We start from the raw sequence: 12,337 nt of genomic DNA on the forward strand, positions 1-12,337 counted from the left end.
CTACCACTGCTACCCTGGTAGTTACACCTCTGGTGTGACATAATATGTCATCTTACTGAAGTCCAATCCACAGTCAGCTCGTGATCAATAGATAGTGACCATTGTAGACAAACCCAAAAATGTCACCTTACACATCATAGCAGAAGTTACTTGCAATGTACTTGAGCTTATTGTTGCAGCATTTCCTTAGGAGACTTATCTCTTACAGTCTTTCTAGTGTTAACAAGGCTCCCACCTATTGCGATACAGGACATAAGGTGTTAAGTAACTTTACAAATGTCAATGTCAAGCAGATCAAGAAGGAAAAAAATACCAACATCTGCTTTAAAATGTTCAAATTGTGTCGATATTGGACCCGCTAAGTTTAAGATTCTTGCTGCTATGTGTGACTTACTAAAGGTTCGGGCTCTGATAGTTTGTTACAGAAATGAACAAGGAATGTAAAGCGAGTGCTGAAGAATCCGGGGTCACCCTCCCCGAGATGTTCACTCTGGAGTCGGCCTTCCATAGCTTGTTTGAGGATGGAGAAGTCAACAAGCCAATCCTGAAAGCTGCGACAACTCTCAGAAACCATGGTAAGGTTAAGTCCATGGTCATGTGATGTACTTAAGAGGTAGCATGGAGAGAATAATCTAATATGTCCATTACTTGCATTGAATTCCCCTTCTTACAGGGTTCAAGACCTGCGTGCTAACCAACAACTGGGTGGATGACAGCCCGTTCCGACACCGCAACGCCGAGGTGTTCACTTTCTTGAAACAACATTTTGACTTGGTCATTGAATCCTGCCGCATTGGAATGAGGAAACCAGAGACCAGGATATATGAGTATGCCCTGAAGATGTTGAAAGCCGAACCTCAAGAGGTGAGATCTTAGAATATTATGCAGGAGGTTATAGGAAAGAGAAAAGTTGTAACTGCTTCTGGTTTGGTTATTATTTGTTATGCATATTTGTATAGCGCCATCATATTCTGCAACACATTTTAAGTATTCTAACATTGTTATGAGGTTTGTATATTCAAGGTTGTGATCCTGAATTACATCCTGTATTATACTCCAGAGCTGTGCTCACTATTCTGCTGGTACAGTCACTGTGTACATACATTACATTACTTATCCTGTACTGATCCTGAGTTACATCCTGGATTATACTCCAGAGCTGCACTCACTATTCTGCTGGTACAGTCACTGTGTACATACATTACATTACTTATCCTGTACTGATCCTGAGTTACATCCTGGATTATACTCCAGAGCTGCACTCACTATTCTGCTGGTACAGTCACTGTGTACATACATTACATTACTTATCCTGTATTATACCTCAGAGCTGCGCTCACTATTCTGCTGGTACAGTCACTATGTACATACATTACATTACTTATCCTGTATTATACTCCAGAGCTGCGCTCACTATTCTGCTGGTACAGTCACTGTGTACATACATTACATTACTTATCCTGTATTATACTCCAGAGCTGCGCTCACTATTCTGCTGGTACAGTCACTGTGTACATACATTACATTACTTATCCTGTATTATACTCCAGAGCTGCGCTCACTATTCTGCTGGTACAGTCACTGTGTACATACATTACATTACTTATCCTGTACTGATCCTGAGTTACATCCTGTATTATACTCCAGAGCTGCACTCACTATTCTGCTGGTACAGTCACTGTGTACATACATTACATTACTTATCCTGTATTATACCCCAGAGCTGTGCTCACTATTCTGCTGGTGCAGTCACTGTGTACATACATTACATTATTTATCCTGTATTATACTCCAGAGCTGCACTCACTATTCTGCTGGTGCAGTCACTGTGTACATACATTACATTACTTATCCTGTATTATACTCCAGAGCTGCGCTCACTATTCTGCTGGTGCAGTCACTGTGTACATACATTACATTACTTATCCTGTATTATACTCCAGAGCTGCACTCACTATTCTGCTGGTGCAGTCACTGTGTACATACATTACATTACTTATCTTGTTCTTGTCCTTCAGTTTGGAGTCTGACATGTAACTATTAGGGGGCGTTCACACTACCGTCGGTGTCCGACATGTAGTGTCCGCTCCTAGTGTCCGCTCAAAATCTGTCACGGACACTAGGAGCGGACACTAGATGTGTCCGTGACACCTGTCATTCACTTGAATGGGCATCGGGTGCGTTCTTTTGCACTCCGTGCCCGTCCTTCCCTGTCCGTAAGAGAAGATGTCCGACTTCTCAAGCGGACAGAAAAACCCTGCATGCAGAGTTCCTCTGTCCGCTTGAGAAGTCGGACATCTTCTCTTGCGGACAGGGAAGGACGGGCACGGAGTGCAAAAGAACGCACCCGATGCCCATTCAAGTGAATGACAGGTGTCACAGACACATCTAGTGTCCGCTCCTAGTGTCCGTGACAGATTTTGAGCATGACGGTAGTGTGAGCTAAGGTAGTGAGTCCCTAAGAGATGAGCGAACAGTAAAATATTCGATGTTCGTTATTTGTTTCGAATAGCCACTCAATATTTGATGATTCGAACGAATATCAAACCCCATTATAGTCTATGGGGAAAAATACTTTGTTTCAGGGGATCCCACCATTCGACTTAGGAGAGTCACCAAGTCCACTATCACACCCCAGGAAGTGATGCCGACACCCTGGAATGCAACATAGACAGCAGGGGGAGCATGTCTGGGGGCATCTAACAAGTCCAAGTCAATGTATTATGTCGGGATCCCTGTCAGCTTGCGATATGGACGAGCTGACTTTTTCCCATAGGAATGCATTGACCAGCGTTGATTGGCTATATGCCATACAGAGTACGGCATGCGACCAATCAACGCTGGGTCAGCCGGAGGCTCGTCTGTGAGGAGGCGGAGTCTAACATCGGACCAGAATGGAGACTGCTGTGGACCGCTCTTAGACTCCGCCTCCACCGGCAGAACCAGCGTTGATTGGCCGAATGCTATAGCATTCGGTCAATCAACGCTGGTCAATGCATTCCTATGCCGAGATGTAGCAGTGCTGACACTGCTACACCGGAGATTTAGCAGAGCTGAGTGTGCGCTGAACCCTGCTGCACACTCAGCTTTGCTGCATCGGACTGCTACATCAGACACTGCTACATTGGCCAGCACTGCTACATCGGGCCGTGCACTCAGCTGGGCTACTCCGGAGATGCAACCAAGCAGAGCGCACGCCCAGCACTGCTACATCGTAGATGAAGCAGAGCTGGCCGTGCGCTCAGCTTGGCTACTCTGGAGTAGCCGAGCACAACCAACGGCCAGCTCTGCTGCATCTCCGGAGTAGCCCAGCTGAGCGCACGGCCCGATGTAGCAGTGTCCGATATAGCAGTCCGATGCAGCAGAGCTAAGTGTGCAGCAGGGTTCAGCTGAACCTGCTGCACACTCAGCTTTGCTGCATCTGATGTAGTAGTGCTGAGTGTTCATTGAACCATGCTGCACACTCAGCTTTGCTGCATCTCTGTGTGTGCTGAGCTCTGCCGCTTCTCCATGTAGCAGTGCTGTGTGAACACTGCTACGTCTGAGATCGGACCACAATGGAAACTGCTGTGGATGGATCTTAGACTCCACCTCCTCCAGCAGAACCAGCGTTGATTGGCTGAATGCTGTAGTCTATATGGCATTCGGCCATACAACGCTGGTCAGTGCATTCCTATGGGAAAAAGTCAGCTCCCGCATATCACAAGCTGACAGGGATCCCGACCAGATAGAGCCCCAAAGAGCTTAGTGAGTGACATTCCCCCCTAAATAAAGGTAACCCCTAGCTAACCCTGCCTGTACATCTGTCCCTGTCTCACAGTCACAAACTTCACAGTCTCATATTAATTGAATGTTAAACTTACCATTCGTCTAAAGTGGAGGTCACCTGATTTCGGCCACAAATTCCTTTTTCCGATTTTTTTTTTTTTTTCGATGCCTCCGTTGTCGTAGTTCCTGTCCCACCTCCCCTGCGCAGTTATTGGTGCAAAAAAAGCACCAGGGAAGGTGTGAGGGGATACAAATTTTTACTGCGATTGCGGCCTTGTATTTGATTGGAATCGAATACCTTGAACGACTTGATATTTGATCGAATCTGTATTCAATCGAACAGTGTTCGATCAACTCTCACTGTTTATGTAAGAATTGGATGTGGATTTGTTCCACACACTTTGGCCTTACCTGTATACAGGATGTCACTACCTGTTATTCATCTTCTTGCCCATGTATTGCTTTTCCTTATTGATCTCTTCCTTTCTCCTACATGTCACACATACACAGTAATGTCACCGTCTGCCCCCTTACAGGCTGTATCTGCCCATAGCGGTCATGGTGATGGTCCCTGCACTGCTGACGTTGCTGATCCCAGCTCTTCCTTCCTCTCTTCTCACCACTTTATAACCTTCCATCCCTTCCCCTGGATTCTCTCATTACACTGACGTCTTACAGCACATTTTCTATTACAGACCATTTTCCTGGATGACATCGGTGCCAACCTGAAATCTGCTCGTGATTTGGGAATATCTACAGTGTTGGTCCGAGATACAGAAAAAGCTTTGAAGGAGCTGCAAGACTTGTCCGGAGTGAAGGTATCTTGTCTGATCATCCAGAATCTAGAAAAGAAGGGCTTTAGTTTTTTCTGCTGCCTGGACTGGGTGACAATTTGGGGAATAAAAAGGACAAAAAAACAAAACAAAAACAGAACAGAACAAAAATGAATGTTCAGCTTGTGTTATTACAGCTCCTAGACAATGAAGACATCCGGCCACCTGCAGCAGACCCTGACACCGTCCCTCATGGATACGTTACCATAAAGGTATGATATATGGCTATATAATGGGTGCAATAATATATAAGGACTCTAGAACTCACCTCCCGAGTCACTCCTTGGGAGCAAATCCAAAATGTTCCATCTTGTCATTACAGAGGTTTTCCTATAAATACTCTCCTTCACCTATGCACAAAACCAGGGATAAATGTCTTATCATTGAGGGCCTGACCGCTATGACCCCGCTGATGAGACCTGAGGCATATCTGTCAATGGAATAGTAGTACAATACAGTGGCGGAACTAGAAATGGCGGGTCCCCGTGATGAAATCTTGACATGTAACCCCCCCCATTCCCAACATCGAAGACACTGACCCCCCCCCGCATTCTATTACGCCCCACAGTGGCCCCTGCACATATTACTACGCCCCATAGCGGCCCCTGCACATACTATTACGCCCCATAGTGGCCCCTGCACATACTATTACGCCCCATAGCGGCCCCTGCACATACTATTACGCCCCATAGCGGCCCCTGCACATACTATTACGCCCCATAGCGGCCCCTGCACATACTATTACGCCCCATAGCGGCCCCTGCACATACTATTACGCCCCTTAGTGGCCCCTGCACACAGTATTATACCCCATAGTGGACCCTGCACACAGTATTATCCCCCATAGTGGCCCCTGCACATACTATTACGCCCCATAGTGGCCCCTGCACATACTATAACAGCCCTTAGTGGCCCCTGTACATACTATTGCGCCCCATAGTGGCCCCTGCACATACTATTACAGCCCTTAGTAGCCCCTGTACATACTATTGCGCCCCATAGTGGCCCCTGCACATACTATTATGCTCCATAGCAGCCCCTGAACATACTATTATGCCCCATAGTGGCCCCTGCACATACTATTATGCTCCATAGCAGCCCCTGAACATACTATTACAGCCCTTAGTAGCCCCTGTACATACTATTGCGCCCCATAGTGGCCCCTGCACATACTATTATGCCCCTTAGCGGCCCCTGCACATACTATTACGCTCCATAGCGACCCCTGCACATACTATTACGCCCCATAGCGACCCCTGCACATACTATTACGCCCCATAGCGACCCCTGCACATACTATTACGCCCCATAGCGGCCCCTGCACATACTATTATGCCCCTTAGTGGCCCCTGCACATACTATTACACCCCATAGGGGCCCTTACACACAGTATTTTGCCCCATACATTATACTGTGTGAGAACCAACATAAAACTCAGTCACTTACCTATCCCCGACTCCGCTGCACTCCTCGGTGGTGTCGGCCACCTTCAATGACGTCCGGGATGTCACATGACCTGGGATGCAGGTCCCGATCATGTGACGTCATGGACGTCACACAACTAGGATGAAACCTGCCCGGAGCGGTAAGTGACACTATTTTTTTATGTTCTCTTACCTCTCCTGGGCCTCCGATCATTATACTCGGGGATCTGAAAAGACCCCCGAGTATAATAATGATGTTTGTGGGGCCCGTGGTGTCACTTACCGATCTCTGCCCCTGCCAGGATCGTTAAGTAAATAAGACCCGTTACCAGCTAGAGTAACTCCAGTCAGTAATGGCCTATTAAGAAAAGAAAAAAACACAGCGGTAGCGGCTGTCGCCGGGGCCCTAATGTCCCAGGCCATGTGGCAGCTTCTACCCCTGCTATCCCGGTAGTTACGCCCCTGGTACAATATATGTGACCATTCTTTTGTATGGGACAGTTTATCCCATAAGTCTCCTGTGTTACTGGAGCAGGGGTCACTTATACACACTACAGTTAAATTCACACAGGAAACTTGGGGGCCCCATTCTCAAGATCATTAGGAGACCCAATGGTGTGACCACTGACCTGTCGTTTTATAGGAAAACTCCATTATTGTGCATTATTTGGCATCGTGCACATGGGGCACGGGACCGCGTCTTCTGGTCCTGATTCTGATGTGGGAAGAATCGGACCAAAATGCGCCTGTCGTGGCTTCCGACAGTCGCGGTTTCCCGCTCCGGAGTAGGCCCAAATAAATGGGCCTAGTCCGGAGGGTGCTGTCATGAGTCGGACGCTGGGGGCGCCTTCTTTTTTCCGTGTAGGCCCGGAACATACCATTCATGGAAAAAAGGAAGCTAGTGGTCTGCATGGACCTCTATTGTGAGGGGGCGGATTCGGCGTCAGAATCTGCCCCCTCTTGCCCCGTGTGAACGAGCCCTAACTCAACAACGCATCACCTAGAGTTATGATGCTATGGCGTTATTTATGAAACGTAAGCTCCATCTCTCAAGGTAAAAGGAAGACACTATTATGGGAATCCTATATGATATGACACTCACCCGGTGTGAACCCGCTGTGTTACCCAACCAGTTTGATATTGAGACACTCCTAAGGGCGTTGTCCCAGTATATTGTAATTTTTACCCTTTAATCACTATAAGAGGATCTTGACTTCAGCGTGGGGAGACCATGAGGTCGCTACCTGGTGGCCAAGGGCCAAGAGATATGACCAGGGGTCAGGCAGAGAACGGTATAGGCCAAGGTTTGGTATAGCGGTCAGGAACAGGCCAGGGTCAGGACCAAGAGGACAGGACCGTTTATAACTCAGTAGTAGAAATGAGCAAACTGGTTCGGAATGAGCCCCATTCCTCACAAATTTTGTCAAAGATACAACCCTGTAACTTCTGGGGTTCATCTCTCACAAATCGCTTGCTGAATTTTATTTTAACCGTGGCGACAATGGACACGCTTACGGAAAAAAAAAAAAAAAAGAGCATCCGTCACTGCCTCCCAATGGCAAGCAGGTTAGGGCAAGTCTGTAGGGAGGGTTTTAAGGCGGCCGTCCATGTACACAGCTGGACTCTTCTCTCCAGAGTAACAGCTGTAGGAGACACTGGAGATTCAGATGTGTCCCCCTTTATATTAGCCAGTCTTGGATCAGGGACTCTAATTTCTCATGAAACCAATTCAGTTCAACATTACAACACGGGATCAGAACCCTCGACCTGGTGAAATACTGTGTGTTTTTTTTTTTCTTCAATTTTTTATAAAGCTGGCCATCTCATGCCACAACTCGGGATATTTGTATCTAAATCATTGTATCATCTCCCTAGTGTGTAACTAAAGTAGGCGATATTTGGTCTCGATGTGGGAGCTGCGGGCAAAGTCTCTATGTAGCCCCTACCCTAAAGCCTCACAGGCCCAGGGCAAAAGCTCAGCTTGGGCTTCCCCGTGCAGCCACTCACAACTATCCCTACTTGACTATATTCTGCTGACCAATTGCCATTAATATATCCTTTCTGACAGTGGAAGGCTGTGGGTGATAAATCTTGTCTCCTATCTATCTATCTATCTATCTATCTATCTATCTATCTATCTATCATCTATCTCCTATCTATCTATCTATTTCCTATCTATCTATCTATCTATCTATCTATCTATCTATCTATCTATCTATCTATCTCCTATCTATCTATCTATCTATCTATCTATCTATCATCTATCTCCTATCTATCTATCTATCTATCTATCTATCTATCTATCTATCTATTTCCTATCTATCTATCTATCTCCTATCTATCTATCTATCTATCTATCTATCTATCTATCTATCTATCTCTCTATCTCCTATCTATCTATCTATTTCCTATCTATCTATCTATCTATCTATCTATCTATCTATCTATCTCCTATCTATCTATCTATCTATCTATCTATCTATCTATCTATCTATCTATCTCCTATCTATCTATCTATCATCTATCTATCTATCTATCTATCTATCTATCTATCTATCATCTATCTCCTATCTATCTATTTCCTATCTATCTATCTATCTATCTATCTATCTATCTATCTATCTCCTATCTATCTATCATCTATCTATCTATCTATCTATCTATCTATCTATCTATTATCTATCTATCTATATATCTATCTATCTATCATCTATCTATCTATCTATCTATCTATCTATCTATCTATCTCCTATCTATCTATCTATCTATCTATCTATCTATCTATCTATCTATCTCCTATCTATCTATCTATCTATCATCTATCTATCTATCTATCTATCTATCTATCTATTATCTATCTATCTATATATCTATCTATCTATCTATCATCTATCTATCTATCTATCTATCTATCTATCTATCTATCTCCTATCTATCTATCTATCTATCTATCTCCTATCTATCTATCTATCTATCTATCTATCTATCTATCTATCTATCTATCTCCTCTATCTATCTCATCTATCTATCTATCTATCTATCTATCTATCTATCTATCTATCTATCATCTCCACACCAGATATAACCTTGTACCGTACTCTATACAGATATCCTCTGCAGACCTTGCAGCCGGCGTATTCATACTTGTCCTTCACCTACACAGTCAGCCGTGTCCTGTGTCTGCCTCTTATTCCCGGTGTCATATCTGGCAGCGACGGCTATAATGCGGCACAATCTGTTTCCTGGATATTCTATTAATGAGGAGATATTATTAGTGTTATCAGAGGAGCGGAGCAGATTCCCAGCGGCAGCTCTTGTGTTCATCTCGTTGTGAGGTGACAGGCGGCATCTCTCACCATAGACCGCACGTATGGATTATGTCACAGCTCATTCTAGAAGTTAAAGGAAATGTTACTCTGATGATTCAGTTCTTGGGGATGATAAGAAGGAGCCGTTCTGTACTGTCTAATGTGAGACCACCACTATTGGCGTAACTAGGAATGGCGGGACCCCGTGGCGAACTTTTGACATCCCTTCCCCCCCGACCAAGTATTATGCAGTATTATGTCTTCAATGACGTTCGGACATCACATGATCCGGGACGCAGGCCCCAGTCATGTGACATCAGGGACGTCTCACAACTAGGCCCGAAGCCTGTCTGGAGCCCGGAGAGGTAAGTAACACTGTTTTATATGTTTCCTTACTTCTCTCGTACCTCCGATCATTATGCTGGGGGTCTGAAAAGACCCTCAAGTATAATAATAGTGTTTGTGTGGCCCGCGGCATCACTTACCGATCCCGACCCCTGCCAGGAACGGTAAGTAAATAGGGCCCGTTACCGGCTGCAGACGGTAACGGCCTATTAAGAAAAGAAAAAAACACAGCGGTAGCGGCTGTCGCGGGTCTCTAATGTCCCGGGCCCTGTGGCAGCCGCTACCCCGGTAGTTACTCCTCTACTTAATACAGCTCTGGTGGAGAAGAAGAATATTCGTATGTGACTGGAGCACTGTGTATGATCTATATCTATATATTTGTACATAGTATTTCCGGTCAGGCGGTATCTTTATACGAGGTGCTATTTATTTTTCGTGCGCAGTCTGCACCTCTATGGCTCCTCTATCACAATGCTTATTACTTCAGGATTGTTAGCGCAGCGTGACTTGTACCGAGAAGATAAGAGGAGACTCTTGTGTAGAACATCTTGTACCGGGGTAGCCGGCGTCTGCCATCCGCTACAGATAAATCCCCGTCACCGGTGCTGACACTGGCAGGAGCCTCGTACAGGGATCGCGCTACCGGTCTGCAATAGCCGAGAAGGATTGATAAGGTTTCCTGTTACATTTGTGACCAGACTGCATTAACCCATCGATTATCTCCTATTATTATTTACTGTAGAGCGCCTGCAGAGGCATTTTGTCGCAGCAATCCCGCGGCGGAAAATGAATAGGAATTTCTTATCGTTTTCTGCCGTGTGAACGTACCCTTAGGCCTCAAGAAGGCATGTGACATTATTATCAATGGGGTCTGAGGGGGTCCGATGATTTAGTGTTTCGCCTCTCCCTTGTTCAGAACCTCCGACGGACCGAAACAATGGAGATGCAACACTAGTGTATACCCAGTATCCCATAGTTGTATGACCAACGTCTTCCATATCACTGGTTAGTAACGTTCCTGTAATGCGGCCTATACAATGATATAACGGTCAGGTCATTCGCTTTGTTCTTCTTTTGATTCCCAGAACTTCCCTTTATCGTTATCGCTCATTTGTTGACTGTAAAAGATTATTCTTAGACTTTCTGTGAAGTGTGGACATTGCTGACCCTCGTGGGTTTCGGAGCTGTGTGACCTCTGACCCTATGTGTAATGCGCAGTATATTGGGGTTATATAGCCGTCTGTCCCTGTGATAAGTAATATACGGCCGCTTCAGATCACTGGTCAGAGCCGGAGAGAGAAGAGACCATTATCCTCTGGTCAGTGAGCAGCACATTGATCGGAAGCAGCTCATGGAAAGACCGGATAATTCTGTGCGTCCGAGGTCAGGGGAGCAATGACGTCGAAATAATACTGCGAGACAGTGTCCGTCATAAATCCCAGATATCTCGCTTTCTGCAACTGCCTAAAACACATCTAATCTATCTATCTATCTATCTATCTATCTATCTATCTATCTATCTATCTATCTATCTATCTATCTATCTATCTATCTCCTATCTATCTATCTATCTATCTATCTCATATCATCTATCTATCTATCTATCTATCTATCTATCTATCTATCTATCTATCTATCTATCTATCTATCTCATATCATCTATCTATCTCCTATCTATCTATCTATCTATCTATCTATCTATCTATCTATCTATCTATCTCCTATCTATCTATCTATCTATCTATCTATCTATCTATCTATCTATCTCCTTTCTATCTATCTATCTATCTATCTATCTATCTATCTATCTCCTATCTATCTATCTATCTATCTATCTATCTATCTCCTATCTATCTATCTATCTATCTATCTATCTATCTATCTATCTATCTATCTATCTATCTTACTATGTCCTATCTATCTATCTATCTATCTTACTATGTTCTATCTATCTATCTATCTATCTATCTATCTATCTCCTATCTATCTATCTATCTATCTATCTATCTATCTATCTATCTATCTCCTATCTATCTATCTATCTATCTATCTATCTCCTATCTATCTATCTATCTATCTATCTATCTATCTATCTATCTATCTATCTATCTCCTATCTATCTATCTATCTATCTATCTATCTCCTATCTATCTATTTATCTCCTATCTATCTATCTATCTATCTATCTATCTATCTATCTATCTATCTATCTCCTATCTATCTCCTATCTATCTATCTATCTATCTATCTATCTATCTATCTATCTATCTATCTATCTCCTATCTATCTATCTCCTATCTATCTATCTCCTATCTATCTATCTATCTATCTATCTATCTATCTATCTATCTATCTATCTATCTATCTATCTATCATGGTCACTCCTATTCTGCACACTGTACCTTCTTGCAGATCTGTCTTGTCCACACCAGTAGACTCTTCAGGATCACCCCCTCCCCCACTGCTTCACTAATATAACCCCTTACAATCTATGTATTAGTTCCTGTCGGATACAATGAGGTGAATTTACCAAACCGTTCCCCCTAATTTTCTGGCCAAAAGTGACACATTTTTGCTCAGGGCTGTTTGTACCCCTGTCTCCATTTCTGTCCTGCGCCCTCTTCTTATTTCTGGCTCACCTGCCATCAGACTTACAGTG

At 44.2% G+C, this 12,337-nt stretch overlaps 1 protein-coding gene across 1 annotated transcript in view; it reads left to right on the forward strand.

Moving 5' to 3' along the window:
* EPHX2 (epoxide hydrolase 2) overlaps window positions 1–12,337 on the forward strand; it is a 70,973-nt gene that overhangs the window by 18,133 nt on the left and 40,503 nt on the right. The window contains exons 3-6 of the mRNA XM_075269324.1: window positions 416–575; window positions 674–864; window positions 4,464–4,586; window positions 4,739–4,813. Coding sequence (XP_075125425.1) covers window positions 416–575; window positions 674–864; window positions 4,464–4,586; window positions 4,739–4,813 — 549 coding nt within the window. The remainder of the gene's footprint in view (window positions 1–415; window positions 576–673; window positions 865–4,463; window positions 4,587–4,738; window positions 4,814–12,337) is intronic.

The sequence above is a fragment of the Leptodactylus fuscus genome, chromosome 3, assembly GCF_031893055.1.
Source record: "Leptodactylus fuscus isolate aLepFus1 chromosome 3, aLepFus1.hap2, whole genome shotgun sequence".
Lineage (NCBI taxonomy): Eukaryota > Metazoa > Chordata > Amphibia > Anura > Leptodactylidae > Leptodactylus > Leptodactylus fuscus.